General features: G+C 46.6%; 1 protein-coding gene across 1 annotated transcript in view; it reads right to left on the bottom strand.

Annotated features, from left to right (window-relative positions):
- Positions 1-1,438: 1,438 nt before the first annotated feature.
- Positions 1,439-18,812, bottom strand: part of Zfyve1 (zinc finger FYVE-type containing 1) — a 56,838-nt gene continuing 39,464 nt past the window's right edge. Inside the window, exons 5-12 of the mRNA XM_075947400.1 lie at positions 15,448-15,554; positions 12,788-12,896; positions 12,236-12,333; positions 12,023-12,140; positions 7,399-7,569; positions 5,770-5,950; positions 4,925-5,038; positions 1,439-1,816 (exon numbers count right to left, since the gene is read on the bottom strand). Of these exons, the coding sequence (XP_075803515.1) occupies positions 1,584-1,816; positions 4,925-5,038; positions 5,770-5,950; positions 7,399-7,569; positions 12,023-12,140; positions 12,236-12,333; positions 12,788-12,896; positions 15,448-15,554 (1,131 nt within the window). The 3' untranslated portion in view covers positions 1,439-1,583. The remainder of the gene's footprint in view (positions 1,817-4,924; positions 5,039-5,769; positions 5,951-7,398; positions 7,570-12,022; positions 12,141-12,235; positions 12,334-12,787; positions 12,897-15,447; positions 15,555-18,812) is intronic.

Genomic DNA, 18,812 nt, shown 5'->3' with positions numbered 1-18,812 from the left:
TTCAAGTTTGCGCCTGGAGTACATGAAACCTGGGACAGGATATGGGAGACGTGTGTGTATGTGTGTGCGCGCGCGCACGCAGGGACTATAAACTATTAGGAGGCTGGCTAAAACCCATCCTAAATTTAGTGTGGAGACATGCCTGTCTTGCCTTCTGCTCTATTAGCACCAACTAGGAAGGCGCCATGAGAGTAAAGAAGAGCCAACACAGCAGCTGAGCAGGAAGGTTCCTTTATGGTGGTGAACGGGTGACAGTTCTAGAGCAGGCCTCGGAGGCAGAAGGGAGCAGGTCTTAGAAGGACCAATCCATTCCAGGGCTCATGTCAGGCAGATACACACCCAGAAATGACTGCCACATACCTCCCCGAGGCTCCGCCCACCCATCAGTTCAATCGATAACAATGCTGCTTTAATTCTTTTTTGGCCACTGATGATGAACTCCACCCCAAGGGAGTTCCGCACGACAGTCTTTCCAGTCATGATCGATGTGACGTCCAGGCTCTTGTTGAGAAACATCTGTTCATTTGATTTCTCTTGCAAGAACCAGAGTATTTTTTTCCTTATGATCTGTTGAAATATTTATATATATTTATATATATATATATTTAAAAAAACATAACCAACAGTCCTTTCTGTGCTGTTTCCCTGGGAGGCTTCTCATGATCACCCCTCTCCCCTCTAACAGACAGAGGGGTTATATGTCTGGAAACAAAGAATAAGACACTTTGAGTAATAAAAATTCTAGTGTGACACTCAGAAGCAGGTTGGGACTCCAGGGCTGAGCGGGAGGAGTCGGGCTGGCTCAGGAGTGGGGTGTAGCCTTCTAAGAAAGCCTCGAGGAGACAGATACCCTGCTAGGGGAGACCTGCTTCCTACTGGACACCCCAACTGCAGGGGCCACAAGCACCTGCATTTTGACTTTTTATGTCTCAAGTCCCTGCCCCTCTGCCCCTCTACATACACCAGTGGCTAGCACACGAAGCTGATGATCTCTGCCTAGAACAGGCTAGAATCAAAGACCAGAACTCACACTGGGAAAGCCTGATAGATCCCCACCCCCCACGCTGCTTCAGGCAAGAGGTTCAAACCAAAGCAGCCATCAAGGCATCCCAGGAGCAGGAGGGGAAAGGGCGGGAAAGCCTCTGCCAAGCTCGGGGAGCAGCAGCAAAGGTGACTCTGAACCTGGCTGGCTTCGTGTGGAAGACTGGCACCCAAAGCCACCTTATCCCTGTGCCGGGGACACACTGGGGTACGTCTTCAAAGCAGAAGCAGCCTTAATCACTCCAAATCCCCTCTACATGGATATATGGAGATACAGGTAGATAGATTTATTATTTTTAACTGAAATAAATGTAATGGACTCGGTCCATTCCCCTTTACTGAGAGCTGCTCAGGTCCTGTGCCCTGAGGTGGTTCATGCCTTCAGGTCGACAGCCAGGCTCACCTCCTGAGGGGAAGTGGCCCAGGGACGTGAAAGGAGAGCACACACACAACAGGTAACCAGGAGGCCAGCCTCAGTGAGACTTCTGTTTCTAACCCTGAGAACCTAAGGAATTCTGAAGGAATCGGAGAGGGAGCTGGGGTTAAAGGTCACCGGGCTTTTTATTGCAGTTGAAGCAGACTCGGACGGGATGGTCCCAGCCACGAGAGGGGACAGCCCTCCGGTCATGGGAGCACTCATCACAGAAGCCCTGTCCGCAAGCTCGGCAGTGGTGCTTGGAGAGCTTGACGCTGAACTCCTTCCGGCAGCTGTGGCAGTGCAGGATCTCATGGTCGGGCACCCAGTAGGCCGGCCTGGCGGCATCTTTCACCAGGCCTAAATCAGAGAAGGGACGTGAGCAGTTAGGACACTGGAACCCTGCCCCGAGGCCCCCTGCCTGTTCTTGGCTTGTCATCCCAACTGCACACAGACCCGTTACTGTGCTGTGTTTTTCAGTTTATTCTTATAATTTTTAAAAGATTATTTATTATGTATAGAGTATTCCGTCTGCATGAATGGCTGCAGGCCCAAAAGGACGCCAAGTCTCAGTATAGATGATTATGAGTCAGCATGTGGTTGCTGGGAATTGAACTCAGAATCTCTGGAAGAACACTCAGCGCTCTCTCTTAACCCCTGAGCCATCTCTCCAGCCCTTATTCATGTATTTTATGAGACGTGTAGCCCAGGGTGGCATCAGACTCATTGTTGCTGAGGATGACCCTGTTCTGATCCTCCTGCCTCCACTTCTCCAGTGCTAGGATTACAGGTACATATGAATGCACCCATGTTATGTAGTGAATTAGAACTAAGGCTGCAGGATTGCCACCCAAACACTCTACCAAGTGAGCCACAACCCAGCCCTGCTTTGTGTGGAAGCCAGAGGTAACTTTGTAGTCTGTTCTCTTCTTCCACCTTTATTTAAATGGGTTCCAGGGACAGAACTCAGGGCCCTAGGTGCCTTTAATAGCTGAGCAATCTCACCACCAAGCCTGAGTTCAATCCCCAGGGCTTACATGGTAGGAGGAGAAAGCCAGCTCCTACAAGTTGTCCTCTGACCTACATATGTGTGCCATGGCCACACCTGCCACACAAACACAATAATAGGTAAATTTTAAAAAAAGGTGTCAGGTTTCCTTCCCTGACCACAGGACCTGTGGCTGAGGCTGAGGCACCATCTTTCTCTATTACACTCTCCAAGTGACAGCAAGGTGAAACTGCACTCAGACCAATCGAAGAGACCACACAGACCCTTGCCTCTGTAGTCAAACGTCCAGTCAAACCATAGTACTGAGCATGGATACTACAGGATTAAGCAAGGTGAGTTCACCTCTGAGGGGCTCATTCATCTTTAACAACCCCCTCTAAAGCTATCCTCAACAACCAGGAATCATATGCCTGTGCTTGGAGAGTTGGCTAAGCGGTTAAGAACACTTGTTTTTTCTTTTTTTTTTTTTTTTTTTTTTAAATATTTATTTATTATGTATACAATATTCTGTCTGTATGCGTGAAGGCCAGAAGAGGGCGCCAGACCTCCTTACAGATGGTTGTGAGCCACCATGTGGTTGCTGGGAATTGAACTCAGGACCTTTGGAAGAGCAGGCAATGCTCTTAACCACTGAGCCATCTCTCCAGCCCCGGTTAAGAACACTTGTAAGCCGGGTTTGGTGGTGTAAACCTTTAATCCCAGCACTCGGAAAGCAGAGGCAGGCCTGAGTTCAAGGCCAGTGTGGTCTACAGAATGAGTTTCAGGACAGCCAGGGCTAAACAGAGAAACCAATTCTCAACAAAACAAAACAAAACAAAACCCAAAACAAAACAGCACTTGTTGCTCTTGCAGTAAAAATCTAAAAGAAAAAAAATAAGAAAAAGAAAGAAAACACATGCTGAACTCAATCCGATGGCAGCAAGGGGATATCTGGTAACAAATCGCCCCCAGCAAGGAGGCAGCCCATCCTCCCAGGTGGCCAAGGGCAGATGGAATCTGAGCTTCAAGAAAGAGCAAATCCACCTACTCTACACCACTGAGTCAAAAGCACAGGGTGTTTTCTGTACTACCCAGCTAAGTTTGATCTAAGCCCTTTTTTATCCCTAGCAGCCCTGGTCTCTGGTCTCTGGTCTCTCCCCTATCATACACCAAAATACATCCCAGGCCTCACCTACCCTGCCAAGTCCTCCTCCATCCATTACTGGCTTCTCTCTTCTTCCCACTCTGGTGGTAAGTACCCCTCACAATGGGAGCAGAGCAGGAATCTTTTGTTGTTGTTTTGGTTTTTGAGACAGGGTTTCTCCGTGTGTAGCCCTGGCTGTTCTGCTCTGTAGACCTTGAACTCACAGAGATCTACCTGCCTCTGCCTCCTGAGTGCTGGGATTAAAGATGTGCACCACTACACCAGGTGAGCAGGGATCTTAAATGCTGAGTTAGCAATAGCTTGGCCAATGAGATACCTGAGCAGGTAAAACACAGATCACAGAAGCACACTTCCCATCACTTCAAATGTTAAAGCATTAGTTGTTTCTACCTCCTCCTTTTCTTTTCTTGAGAAAGAATCCTACTATGTATACCTGCTTGGCCTAGAACATGCTATGCAGACCAAACTGGTCTCAAAGTCAGAGACCCCCCCTCCCCTCTTGCCTCTGCTAGTGTCTCCGGATTGATGAGATTAAAAGCCTGTACCACTTCATACATTAGCTTTTTTTCTTTTTTGATTTTTTTGAGACAGGGTTTCTCTGTGTACCTTTGGAACCTGTACTGGAACTCACTCTGTAGATCAGGCTGACCTCTAACTCAGATTCACCTGTCTCTGCCTCCCAAGTGCTGGGATTACAGGAATGTGCCACCACTGAGATTTATTTCTTCATTTATATGTGCATGAGCCATGTGAATGTGGGTGACATGGAAGGCTCTGTGTATCTGTGTGTGTACACATGTACACAGACAAATGGAAGCCCCAAGAGAGTACAGTATTCCATGGAACTGGAGTTCTAGGTGGTTGTGAGTTGTCCAATACCGGTGCTGGAACCTGAACATGGTCCTCCGTGAAGGCAGCAAGTGCTCTAAACTACGGAGCCACTTCTCTAGCCCCAAAACACGAGCTCTTGAAACCCCGAGATACTATGGGGAAAGGCCATACTATGGGGAAAGGCCATACTATGGGGAAAGACTCCATGGGGAAAGGCCAGAGAACACACAGAAGTAGGAGGCTCCACTGAGCGCAGTTCCTAACTCTCCTCCTAAGGTCAGCTTGGAACTTCCAAATCAGTTCAGATCTCCAGGCATGATGCTAATGCCACTAACAGATTCAGCCCAAAAGCAAATGCACAGCTTCCCTTCATTCCTTGCTGCCAAATTCAATCCAGTAAGCAAGCATGTGAAATGACATCTAGGGCACCCTGAACCCCTCATCCTACCTGCATTACACCAAGAGAGGCACTGCCCAGGCTCACCTAGTGGTATATCAATAGCTGTCACCACGGCGCCCAGGGTGTTCTGCACGGCTTCGCCCACCTTCCGGGCAATCAGTGTTCCACCTTCATCATCTGCCTGCACCTCAGCCACATCTGTGGATGACAAGGGATAGCTGTTGCCTCTCCACAGTCATTTCTCAAGTGGGAACTCAGGGGGCCACGGTGGAACACGCTTCTGGATTCCCACAGTAACTGAAAGGAAGTGACCCTAAAACTGGCAAGGGACTCTTGTCCTTTAACCTCCAACTCTCTAGAGATGATTATAATTTATTTTTTAAATCAACCAGATTGGCTCTGGGAGAAAGACCTAGAACTTTCTACAGAAAGAGGACTCAATCTAAGCTTATCTCTGGCTTACCAGAACGCATCAGCTATATGCAGATGTTTTTCTCTAAGAAGCACCAATGAGGGGGCTGGAGAGATGGCTCAGTGGTTAAGAGCACTGGTTGCTCTTCCAGAGGTCCCGAGTTCAATTCCCAGCAACCACATGGTGGCTCACAACCATCTGTAATAAGATCTGGTGCCCTCTTCTGGCGTGCATACATTTATTTATGTTGTATACATAAATAAATAAATCTTTAAAAAAAAAAAAGCACCAATGAGTTCAGAGCTCAGGCCAGGTTCAATCCTGCCTCCCAAATCTCCAGCCCCAAAGACCAGCATCATGCTGGCCTATGCTAAGAAGGAGCCAGGGTATGCTTGGCCATTGAAGCAACTGCTCTCAGGAGTGACATGGTTGGAGCAATGAGCACCCAGTGCCCAATATTCAGAGAGTGAAGGAGGGTGACTCCCCTTCTCCCTCGCAGCTTCTGAGCCCACGTTACCTAACTGGACATTCCTGGCGTCGTAGCAGTTGTCACACACCCGGACGGGCGCAGGTCCCCAGCCCCGCTCAGGAACTGGCCGTGTCTTGGATGAACAGCTATCGCAGAAGCCCTCACCACAGGCCCGGCAGTGATGCTTAGTGTCGTTGTCTTTGAAGGATGTTGCACACTGGTTGCAGCTCTGTTCCGAGTCCAAAACAAAACAGAGAGGCAGGGGTCCTATATACCTACCTGCTTGACTGGGGAGTGGGCATGAGGACACCCACAAACTCCTAGAGAGGTGGGTTCTAGCTCAGTCAAACCCACACTGTTGTGGAATATTAGTTCAAGATGTGTTACATTCGTTTGTGCTATAGAATATATAATGATGCAAAGGTGTGTTTCAGTCTTTGTTTGTTTGTTTTGGTTTTTTTTTTTTTTTTGAGACAGGGTTTCTCTATAACTTTGGAGCCTGTCCTGGCTCCAAACCTCTTGTAGACCAGGCTGGCCTTGAACTCACAGTGATCCGCCTGCCTCTGTCTCTGGATTAAAGCCCAGCTGTGTTTCATTCTTTTATGTTTCATTGGTTTAACTCTGTGAAGCTGTGTTACTTTGCCTGCCTAAAGTATCTGATTGGTCTAAGAAAGAGTTAGGTGGCCAATAGCTAGGCAGAAGAGAGAAAGAGGCAGGACTAAAGAGAGGGGCAGAGAGAATAAACAGGAGGAGAACTCTAAGGAAGGGAGTGAGGAGCGAGAATAGGAGTAGGGGAGAATGCCAGGGACAACCACCCAGTAACATAGCCAACCCTGAATGAAAATGAAGATAAGAATGAAAAAAAAAAGATATATCGAATAAAGAAAGATAAGAAGCCCAGAGACAAAACGTAGTTAAGGAGAAATGGGATAATTCAAGTTTGAAAAGCAGGTTAGAAACAAGCCAAGTTAAGGCCAGCATTCATAAGTAAGAATAAGTCTTGTTGTATTTATTTAGGAGCTGGGTGGTGGGCCCCCAAAGAGTAAAAAACCAACCATGGGGATGGAGAGATGGCTCAGAGGTTAAGAGCACTGACTGTTCTTTCAGAGGTCCCCAGTTCAATTCCTAGCAACCAAATAGTGGCTCACAACCACATATAGTGAGATCTGGTACCCTCTTCTGGCTTGCAGGCAGGCAGAACACTATATACATAGTAAATAAATATATATTTAAAAAATAAAATAAAATATAAAAAACTATACCCCTTTTTCTAGTTTTAATTCTTCCCTGAATACAGAAAGGAGAGGGGCAGAGTGTTTCCTGTTGCAGGTGTTTGGACAAAAACTGATTCCAGGTTGTGGGTACCCTAGAGAATTGTGGATCAAGACCTCAAAAGCTCCTTTCTCCAGATTCTGTAGCTGTGAATTTTTACATCTAGGCAATATTAATTGGCTCTCACAAGTACGGATATACAATCCATGACAAAGAAAACACAGGATATAAAAGGAAGTCCAGAAGCAAAGAAGCACCCTAAAGCTGAACCCTTCCCAAGCTCCTAGAGCTAACTCTAGGTGGGGGAAAGGTTTGTGCCTCCCTCTTGGAACCAGCTGAGTACCAGGCAAAGTAGCATAAGCAGGGTGGTGTGTGTCTGGACTCAAGAGGACTCCTACAACATACCAGGATCTGGGAGTTGGGCCTCCAGTAGGCAGGGGCAATCTGGTCTGTTAGCCAAGAAGTCACAGCCTTAGTGGGTCCAAGGCTAAGCTCAGACACTGATTGAGCCATAAAGTTCATCCCATCCAACAGACGCTGCGCAGCATTGTTGTTGTCCTTCAGAAATGCATCAGTCTGCAATGAAAAAACCACAGGGACTCATTAATCTCTGAGTGCAGGGAGGAAAAGGTGAGGGCTATCTGGGACCAACTCATAACAGTAAGCCACCAGGCAGGGCAGAAGGGAGACAGATTGGCAATCTCACTAGCTGCTTAGCGATATCCCACGCACCAGTCAGCACAGATGGGACTCTCACCGGGGTGACCATGACATCTGATGTACAGGTGCTCAACTCAAGACTAAATCTACCCTACAGTACAGAAGGCAATGCATCCCACTGTAACTCCACACTGAGCTCAGCTAGAAACCCTTCCTCCCAGTTCCCCTAATACATGAAAATCTCTAAGAATCCTATAATTGTCAGTATAGTAGATATTACATGTGTATCTAAAACTTGCTGGACTGTGGACTATAGTGGCATTTTATTTGTATTTTAATAAATAAAGCTTGTCTGAAAATCAGAGAGTAAAACAGTCCCACTGGTCAGCCTTACTTACCAGTGGTAAGACACACCTTTACTCCCAATAGTCACACTAGTTGCCATAGAAACCAGGGGTGCATGCCTTTAATCCCAGTGGTGCATACCATTAATCCCAGAACTAGAGAGGAGTATAAAACAGGGGGAGACAGCTCTCAGGCACAGTCTCATTCTGAGATTCCTGGAGGCAGGATCGCCATTTTGGACTGAGGTCAAGGTAAAAGCCAGTGGCTGGCTATTTTGCTTTTCTGACCTTCAGGTTGAACTCCAATTTCTCTGAGTTTTCATTAATCATGCTTCAGTGAACTCTCAGAATAGTGACCTACCTTATTCCAAGTACCTAGCTCAATTCTGGACATGCAGAACTTTAATAACATACATTAAAATAATGAAAGAACAAATGAATGAACAGACAGACACACAGAATGCAAGATATTCTAGCTCCAAGGACTAAGAAGACTGTAGCTGAGGTGCTGTTTTCATGAGACAGAAACTAAAGTTACTATTTGATTGCTTTCCAAGGCCTTGAGACAAGACAGCCTACACCATCAAGGCCACCAAATCAAATAGGTAGGCTCCAAAAAAAAAACATCACATGACAACAACAAATGTCTGAAGGCCCAGAAATTCTGTAAGGAGGAGAAAGGCAAAAAATTCTCAACTCTATGTGCCTTCATGACCCAAGAAAGCTCCACGGTGGATTTGCAGAAAGGACTTGATTGCAACTTGTATCTAGACTGCCCATTAATTTGTTCTGCAGCTTGGCTCTATGAAACACTGCTAGACATGAAAAGGATATGACCCCTGGGGCTGGAGAGATGACTCTGAGGTTAAGAGCACTGGCTGCTCTTCCAGAGGTCCAGAGTTCAATTCCCAGCAACCACATGGTGGTTCACAACCATCTATAATGAGATCTGGTGCCCTCTTTTGTCATGCAGGCATACACGCAGGCAGAACACTATATACATTATAAATAAATCAGGAAGGGGCTGGAGAGATGGCTCAGTGGTTAAGAGCATTGCCTGCTCTTCCAAAGGTCCTGAGTTCAATTCCCAGCAACCACATGGTGGCTCACAACCATCTGTAAAGAGGTCTGGCGCCCTCTTCTGGCCTTCAGGCATACAGACAGAATATTGTATACATAATAAATAAATAAATAAAAATAAATAAATAAATCAGGAAGGAAGGAAGGAGGGAAGGAAGGAAGGAAAGAAGCAAAAGACCCACTGAAGATCATTAGGGACATGCTCTTGATGCTGGTCTCTTCTCTTTTGATTCCTAGCCTCAAAGCAAATGGGTTCCCTCCATCTCATATGTTGTGGTGGTTTTTGTTGTTGTTGTTGTTGGTTTTTTTTTAGTTTTTCGAGACAGGGTTTCTCTGTAGCTTTGGAGCCTGTCCTGGCACTAGCTCTTGTAGGCCAGGCTGGCCTCGAACTCACAGAGATCCGCCTGCCTCTGCCTCCCGAGTGCTGGGATTAAAGGTGTGCGCCACCACCGCCCGGCCATCCCATATGTTGTGGAACAATCTTTTTGTACACTGTAAAGATGTGTTGCTATCATTGGCTTAATAAAGAGCTAAATGGCCAATAGCTAGGCGGGAAGAGTCGACAGGAGAGGCAGGGAGAGAAACAAGATGAATATGCTGTACTGCAGAAAGGTACCAACTATGTGGTAGAGCTTAGATAAGAAATATGGGCTAATTTAAGTTGTAAGATCTAGTTAGTAATAAGTCTAAGCTATCGGCCAAGCATTTACAATTAATAAGTCTCTCTGTGGTTATTTGGGAGCTAGCAGGTGAGAGAGAAAATTCTACTAGCCTGGAGACAATTGGGTTCCCTCCATCATGTACTCCCACCACGATGTACTATTTTACCATAGTCACAAACAACCCAGCCAATTAGTCACAGATAGAAAACTTCAAACCAAATAAAACCTTTCTGCTTTATAAGGTGGTCATCTCAAGTATTTCTTTTTTTTTTTTTTTAAGTTTTTCGAGACAGGGTTTCTCTGTGGCTTTGGAGCCTGTTTGCACTAGCTCTTGTAGGCCAGGCTGGCCTCAAACTCACAGAGATCCGCCTGCCTCTGCCTCCCGAGTGCTGGGATTAAAGGCGTGCGCAACCATCGCCCGGCTCAAGTATTTCTTACAGGAACAGGAAGCTGACCAACAAGACCCCTGGGCTAAATGATCTGCCTGAGTTTAGATACCACAGCTGCAGCAATTATCCAGCAAGGAGACCAGTACAATAAAATAACCCCTCCAAGAAAATTAGCTGTGTTGAATTTGTTACGATTCGTGAGTTATTCTAAGCATGAATGGTGATTTGATTTTTTTTGAGACAAGGACTTTCTAATGTCATCCCAGGCTGGACTCAAACTCCTGGGTCCAAGCCATCATCCTGTCTCAGCCTCCCCAGGAGCTTACAGAAGTACTCTAGCATGACAACCTGTGAGCAGCGATAGATACAGGATGAAAGTCTTCTACACAGACCTAGTTCTCCAACATCCCAAATTCAACAGTCAAAGTGGAAAACAGCAAGAGAATCCTACAGTAATCCTGGGTTCACAAGCTTGAGGCCATCCTGGACAATAGAACAAAACCCTATCTCAAAAGAAACCTTCTACTTTCTAGAATGTACTTCACTGAAACTTCCCATCTTGGAAGCTGGCTCAGACGGTAAAGGCATTTCCTGTCAAACCTGAGCCCAATCCCTGGGACCCACATGGTAGAAAGGGAGAACCAACTTCCATAAGTTGTCCTCTGACCTCCTCATGCGTGCTGAACACACACACACACACACACACACACACACACACACACACACACACACACACACACATACCACGCACAATTCCCCAGAACACAGAAATAGCTTTCCCATATGCAGATAGTCACTAAAGCATTTTCATTAACAGGAAACCATATAATGAATAAATATCAAAAATAAGGAAATGGTAAATCAAACCATAGTACTTAGTCAGATAAACTAGCATGAGAAAAAGGCAGGGAGGGATGGCTCAGTGTTAAGAGCCCTGGCTGTTCTTTTAGAGGTCCTGAGTTAGTTCAATTCCCAGTAACCTTATGGTGGCTCACAAACCATCTATAGTGAGATCTGGAGCCCTCTTCTGACCTGCAGGCACACATGCAGACAAAAACATTGTATATATAATAAATAAATCTTAAAAAATAATAATTTAAAAGGGAGCTGGTAAGATGGCTCAGAGGTTAAGAGCACTGGCTGCTCTTCCAAGGTCCAGAGTTCAATTCCCAGCAACCACATGGTGGCTCACAACCATCTGTAATGAGATCTGGTACCCTTTTTTGGTTTGCAAGCAGACATGCAAGCGAAACACTGTATAAAATAAATTAAAAAATTAAAAAAAGAAAATGGCAGGAAAAAATGGCATGTAAAATATAAATGGTCAGGCACTGTTGGAGCATGTGTAAGTCTCAGCTACTCAGAAGGTTCAAGCAAGGAAATTACTTGAGTCTGGGAGCTCAAGGCCAGCCTAAGAGCATAGTGAGGCCCCATCTCTACATAAATAAATGAACAGTAAGAACACATATAAAAGCCGGGCGATGGTGGCGCACGCCTTTAATCCCAGCACTCGGGAGGCAGAGGCAGACGGATCTCTGTGAGTTCGAGACCAGCCTGGTCTACAGAGCTAGTTCCACAGAGAAACCCTGTCTCGAAAAACAAAACAAAACAAAAAAAAAAAAAAAAAGAAAAGAACATATATAAAAAATGTACATGTGCATATGGAAAACGAGTAAGAACATACAAAATGACATCTTACTTGCTAGTTGAGAATGACTATTTCATCCAAGGTTGAGCCCCTATCAACTATGCAATGAAGAAATAAGAAACGAAGAATAGGATGGGCTCTGCAGATCCGCCTTTCTAAACCTCTAACGTGCTCTACCTCTCTAGACACAAACACAGGATAACTGAAGGGCAGGAGACAGGAGGGAAGCCAATGAACAGGTCTTACTCCAGGCCACACATGTACAATCTCGGTCCGCACCACCGTGTCCACAGGATCTTGGTTCCCAAACCAGTACTGCCGGCTCCGGTAGACCACACCACAGTTAGGACATTCGATCACATACCTACAAGGAGGCAAGTTGGCAAGTCAACAGTGTCGCTCTGCCAGGTGCTAAGAAAACAAACAGGAAAACCCTCTAGCCGTGTTACTCAGACTCACCCAGACCAGGCATACTTTGCAAGGCCCATCCAGGGGGAGTCCGTGGAGGCGGATGTTTTGGGTACCACGCTGACTTCCTTGCCTCTCTCATAGCAGGCCTGAAATATAGAGTACTCTGCCAGTTTATTCTAGGTACACTGGGCCCCATGACCTCTTCACGGCCCTACGCCACAAATCATACCAGCTGAGGGGTACAGGCCTTGAGTTTAGCACCCCAGAAGGAGGGCAATTCTCTAAAGAAGTCAGTGAATGCCTTCTATGAGAAGAACTGTGAACTAGCTTGGGACCCAAAACTAGGCTCTAAATTATGCCTGGCATAGACAGAAAAAAAAAAATCGATCTAAATTGGTTTCCTAAGAAGTAGTTCTGCTCAGAAGTGAACAAATGATCTTTAGCCATGAGCTCAACAGAAGGAGAGACAAATAAGCAAAAACAGAGACGAGGCCCCAGAATGAAGTGTAGGCATTGATGGGTCATGGGTTTCTCATTCTGATCACCACAGGGTTTCTAGAATTTTCCTGGCTGGAGGAAGGAGTGGCTCGGCAGACTCACCTTACAGGTGTAAACCCGGTTGTCGTACTGGTGGGAGTACCTGCAGCGGCTCTTAGCTTCATGAGGCACTCCTTCCTTGCCATGGTTCATGCTGTTCTTACACCCAACCCTAAAGGAGGCCAAACATGACAGTGAGAGGGGGCTGAGACGACAGATCCCTCACAAGGAAGTGTCTGGATCTGAGAGGCATGGGGCCAAAACCAGACCTGGTTCCCGCACACAGGGAGTGGGTTACCCCCACACAAGGCCCTCTGCAATACTCATGGTCAGTCACAACAGAGAGTAAGTAACATTAGCCTGAATGGGGAAATGGGGAAGAGAAAAATCGACCTGGCTCCTCAGGAAAACTGGAAGAGACAGAAGACACCAGCGCTTGACTAGAGATGAAAGTTAAGCAGGTCTTAAGAAATTAAAAATACAAAAGGAATGAAATAAAGATGGGTAGTTTAAATAAGAATAGTACTAATATGGTCGTATGTTTGAACGCTTGGTCCCAGGTGGTGTGTTTGGGAAGGATTAGGAGGCATGGCCTTGTTGGAGCAGGTATGTCACTGGGATGGCCTTTGAGGTTTCAAAAGCCCACACCATTCCCAGTTCTCCCCCGCCCCCTGCCATGCTTCCCCCATGATGCCATGGGCTCCAAATCTTCTTGAACTGTGAGTCCCCAAATTAATTGCTCTGTTTTGTAAGTTGCTTTGGTCATGGTATCTCTTCACAGCAACAGAAAAGCAGCTAAGACATGAAAGTTCAACTATATGGCTATCAAAAGGTAAAAATGAAAAGCAAGCCCCCAAAGTGTATCCAGGGGAAGCTCAATGATGAACCACAAAAACCTTTCAAGTGAACAGCAAGCTCTGCCATGCTGACAAGGCAGAAACAGAGATCAGCACTTTAGGGTTTCTCTGTGATAACAGGGAAAATTCTAGAAATCCTGCAGATGTTCAGAATGAAAGGCGATGACCCAACAGTGCTCAATCCTCTCCTGCTGGACTCAGGCAGAGTAAGAAGGTTAAGTCACACCAGCAGCTAATACAGCTCCTTCTGAGTATTCAAGGGCCTTTTTAAAAAATTGTTTCTTTTTGTGGGGTTTTATTTTGTTTTTTGCTTTGTAGCCTGTCCTGGAACTAGCTCTTATAGACCAGGCTGGCCTTGAACTCACAGAGATCTGCCTGCCTCTGCCTCTCGAGTGCTGGGATTAAGGGTGTGCGCAACCACCAATCAGCTTTTTTATTTGTTTTTTGAGACAAGGTTCCTCTGTGTGTAGATTCAAAAGGCTTTTCACCCAGGTCAGAAATGGTTCTGTAGCCCTTGGATGGGGTGTAGAGTTCAAGGCCAAAGGCCATTCATAAAGAATCAGGTCTCCTGTAAATGGGCAAGGATGAAGGATATGGAATAGACGGTGGGAACAATCCAGAGGTAAAGAGATTTTGGAAGCGTGTCTACAGGTACCATGGCCTTAACACACTATGTTTAGACCCACAGGACCCATCAGGCAAGGAATAAGACTGTGATTTAGTTGCCCTCAACAGCTTAAAATGATACAACAATCCCCAAGCAGTGTCTATAAGCAGTGTCACCATCACCTGGGAAGGTTTCAATACCACCAATTCTCAGATTTCTTTGCAGATCTACTAAATCTGAAGTGGAACTAAGCAGTTTAACACCCTCTGAGTTCCTCTGTTCATTTGAACATTTGTGAGTCACTGCTCCAACCCCTCTGCAGCCAGGTGGGGTCCACAGACAGCAGCAGCAGCACCCGGAAACTTCATCAGGACACAGGCGTGTCTCAGGCCCCATCCAGACCTGCTGACCCAGAGCCTGTACTAAACAACTAAAGGTGTTACAGGTTGAGGATGGAGAATTATTCCAACCCAATGCTCTCAGCTTACGGTACACAGGAGCCTTGTGAATGCACCACTGCCAAGGGCACACCCAAGATCCATCCAGGGAAGATCCCTGGATCCTGCAAGATTCCCCTGGGGGGTCTTGGCCTCAATTCTGAATGTTCCTTAGAAAATTCTGCTGTGTTCTAAGGATTTGTCCTTATGAAGAAAGTAATTCTCCAGGACCAGTACCTATCACAGAGCTCTGTACACAGCAGGGAGGGAGGGAGCACCAGCTGAAAACACAACCACCCCTGAATGTGGGGCTGAAGAACCAGAGAAAAGTAGGCAACCCAGTCTCCTGCCTACACCAGAAGCCAAGCACTAAGATCTACACCAGGCTTCAGGCAGCTTCTCCTAGCAAATATTCCTGAAGCCCTCACTGGGCCAAAGGTGATCTCCAGACCAGGAAGATTACCTGGACTTTATCAGAAGTGCACCAGGAGGCCTTACTGGTATCTGGGAATCTATTTTCTTAATTTTTAATCTCTCTCTCTCTGCATGAGCAGAGGTCAGAGGACAACTTGTGGGAGTCAGTTCTCTCTTTCTACCACACAAGAGTCCCAGGGATCAAACTTAGGCCTTCGGGTTTGGCAGCAGAAATCTTTACTTGTTGAGCCATCTTGCCCGCCCAACCGCCCCACCCCCACCCCCACCCCCACCCCCAGTCTTTAATTTAACTAGCAATCAGGTGGCTGGACCACACACCCAAGTCAGGAGCAACACTCTCAGCCTCTGCCTCCAAGCTGAAGGATGGGCACGGCTGCCCTCACTTACCCACAGCTGAGGCAGAGCGAGGAGCAGGTGAAGTACTCATCTGGAAAAAATGAACTGTGCGCCATTTGGTCATCGGGGATTTCGCCGCTGAAGCGGTCGCTCAGTGCCTGCCAAAGAGGGAAAGGGATCTGTGAAAGCCCTCAGCAGAAGCCTAGGCTTGGCTCTTCCCCACCTGCCTCTGTAGGGTGGCCCGCTCACTCCTAGAGACTCCTGCAAGGACCACAAGGAGCACCAACTCTCACCACAGCAAACCTTGGAAAAAGGAGTCTATTGCCCAAGAGGTCAAAAGTAAATGGTTACTCTCATCCCTTAATTGCCTCAGAAGTCACAAGCACCTCTCACACACGCAGCATTTTATTTAAAACCATCACCAATACTGACTGATGCTCACTTCCTGTGGGAAAGAACTCAGACTCAAGGGTGGGAGCCAAGAAGCAAGCTGGAAGTGTCCTAGATTCCCTCCCCTTTCTAACAACTGGCTCCCCCATGCATGCTACTAGGCCACAGAACCATCTCAACACAGAAAAAAATGAATCTGTAAAAAAGAAAAAAAAACAGTAAGAATGACGGTATGGATTATTTCTCAGTCATTTATCAACTCTATTAACCCAAAAGTTGGCAAATGGCCAACCACTGAAAGATCAAGTGCTTGAGAGGCAGAGAGAACATTTCATGCGGAGAGTGAGTGCCTTCCATTTCAAATCGATTCCTCTATTACTGTGTAGCTGAAGTATTCTTCAGCCTGATGATACAAATAATAAAGGGCACGCCAGGCTTTAAAGCCCTCTGCCTTCTGATGGTGTTCCTAACTTCAGCAACCCAAGTCTGAGGCAGCCAGGCACTACAGATGGAAGAAAAGGGGGAAGGGTTGAAAACAAAAGCATCTGGTGTTATTCCTTCAGTGAGGAACATGAGGAGTGCTGAGGTGGCAACTGGAGGCCAGCATAGGTGGAGTTGCAGTGGTGGTTTTGAGACAGGTTCTCACACTGCCAGGCTGGCCTTGAACTCCTGACATTTCTACCTTCACCTTCCCAGTGCTGGGGTTACATGGATGTGTTGTAGCACAACAGGGTTTCTCTATGTAGACCTGGTTGTCCTGGAACTCACTCTGTAGACTAGGCTGGCCTCGAACTCAGAGATCCCCCTGTCTCTGCCTCCCGAGTGCTGGGATTAAAGACATGTGCCATCACCTGGTTATTTATTAGTTTTTGTTTTGCTTGTCCTGGCTAGTCTGGAACTAGCTATGTAGGCCAGAGGGTCCCAGAGTCACACAGATTCATCCGCCTCCCGAGTGCTGTGATTAAAGAGTGTGTCACTATGCCCACTTTTCAAGCTTTTTAAAGAGTCTCACTTCATGGGAACTTACGTAAGGATCATTCCCACAGCTGGGCTGTAAGTTAGCAGTGAGCACTTGCTTAAGAATGCATTAGGACCTATATAATTTCTAACCCAGAACTGCAAAACACTAAAACAGGTTTCTTCTTCCTATCAAGTCTTAACCTGAGCTGCAGGCTCAAGGGCTACAGAACCACGTGGTGCCAGTGCTGAGTGAGGTCAGTGTGAGACCAGCGGTAGGGACTCATGTATGTGCTAGAACACAGCAGGGTTTCTCTGTGCAGCCCTGGCTGTCAAAGGCACTCAAATTTTCAGATCCTGCAAGGACAGCCAGGAGGCCCATAAGACACCATTTGTAAGTGACAGCAACCAAGCAGCATCCCTGAGTCAGGCTAACAAAGACTTCACAAGTTAGAATCAGTGCTAACCTACTGGGGGCTTAGCAAAAGCACAAAGACCTGAAAGTGAAGGCTAGAACAGTCTGTGGAATCAAGAGAATAAAGTGATAACCAGGGCACAAGGACCCACTTGTGGGCTCTGACTTCTTCAGCACAGAATGTGCTGGTCTCACTCTCCTCTTTCACTGTAGCCTTCCCAAACACTCAAGACCACATCTCCAGCCTTCGTGGGAGCACCAATTGCGTCAGACACCTGAACTAGGCACTAAGCAGGCTGAAGTGAACACTATGGATTTCACATGTTCTCCTCCCAGGTTAGGGCTCAAACACTGCAAATTTCCTTTGCAGCCACCTCCAGATTCTAGCACTGGTCCTCAAAGGCAACTAACCAGGTCTTCTGGGGGTGGGATGACCAGTATCGACCCCCACTCCTAAATCAACTCCTATCCCCTTCCTTCTGGTGGTGACCTTTCCCCAGCCTTTATCTCATGCCCATAAGTCCTCAAAGTTTTTTTTTTTCTTTTTTTGGTTTTTCGAGACAGGGTTTCTCTGTGGCTTTGGAGCCTGTCCTGGAACTAGCTCTGTAGACCAGGCTGGTCTCGAACTCACAGAGATCCGCCTGCCTCTGCCTCCCGAGTGCTGGGATTAAAGGCGTGCACCACCACCGCCCAGCTAGTCCTCAAAGTTTTAACTCTTTAAATAGCCAAATTTTTGATAACTCTTAAGGCTGTGTTTCTCAAAGATTATTGGCATAATATTTATATAATAATTTATAGTATAACATTGTTGGTATGAGTAATTTATGAGGATAATTATAGAAAAACAGTGAAAAACAACATCTTATTAATCACCAAAGGATTTTGGAAGTTATATTTTTTAATTTTTTATTTTATGTGTATGGGTGTTCTGTCTGCATATATGCCTGTGTACCACTGTAGGTCTGGTGTCTGAGGACACCAGAAGAGGGTGTCGAGTCCCCTGGGATTAGAGCTATGGATGTAAATCATCATGTGGATGCTGGGAATTGAACCCAGACCCTCTGGAAGAGCAGCAGGTGCTCTAAACCTCTGAGGCGGGGGGGCTGGAGAGATGGCTCAGAGGTTAAGAAGCACTGACTGCTCTTCCAGAGGGTCTGGGTTCAATTCCCAGCAACCACATGGTGGCTCTAAACCTCTGAGGTCATCTCTCCAAACCCCTTGGGAAGTTATTTTTATAAGAGAAAGGGTGAAAGTGTGATGGTTCACTGTGGCTCTCCGTCTGACTACACCTGTAATTAACTAAACCCAAGCAGCTGGACACACCTGGGAGGAATTCTAGGCTGAATCTTTTGAGGTCAGAAGACCCACCCTAAATCTGGGCCACACCCCCTGGTGGCAGCCCACATAAAAGGACGTGGAGCAGGGAACTTTTGCTTTTTGGCTGCTTGTCCTCACTCTCACTGGCAAGTTTATCTATCCTGTCCCTGAGCCATTCCTTCCTTGGAGTTAGAACCAACTTCTTCAGGATTCTACCGTGGACTGAAATGGCCGCTCTCTAGACCTTCCCTAGGACTCCAGCACCAGACTGGGACAGCTGAGACATCCAGTCTTGTGGACTGAACAACTACCAGATCCTTTCCATGGGAGACAGCCA

This window comes from Microtus pennsylvanicus, chromosome 14 (genome assembly GCF_037038515.1).
Source record: "Microtus pennsylvanicus isolate mMicPen1 chromosome 14, mMicPen1.hap1, whole genome shotgun sequence".
NCBI lineage: Eukaryota > Metazoa > Chordata > Mammalia > Rodentia > Cricetidae > Microtus > Microtus pennsylvanicus.
This window is presented reverse-complemented; position numbering and strand designations above follow the sequence as displayed.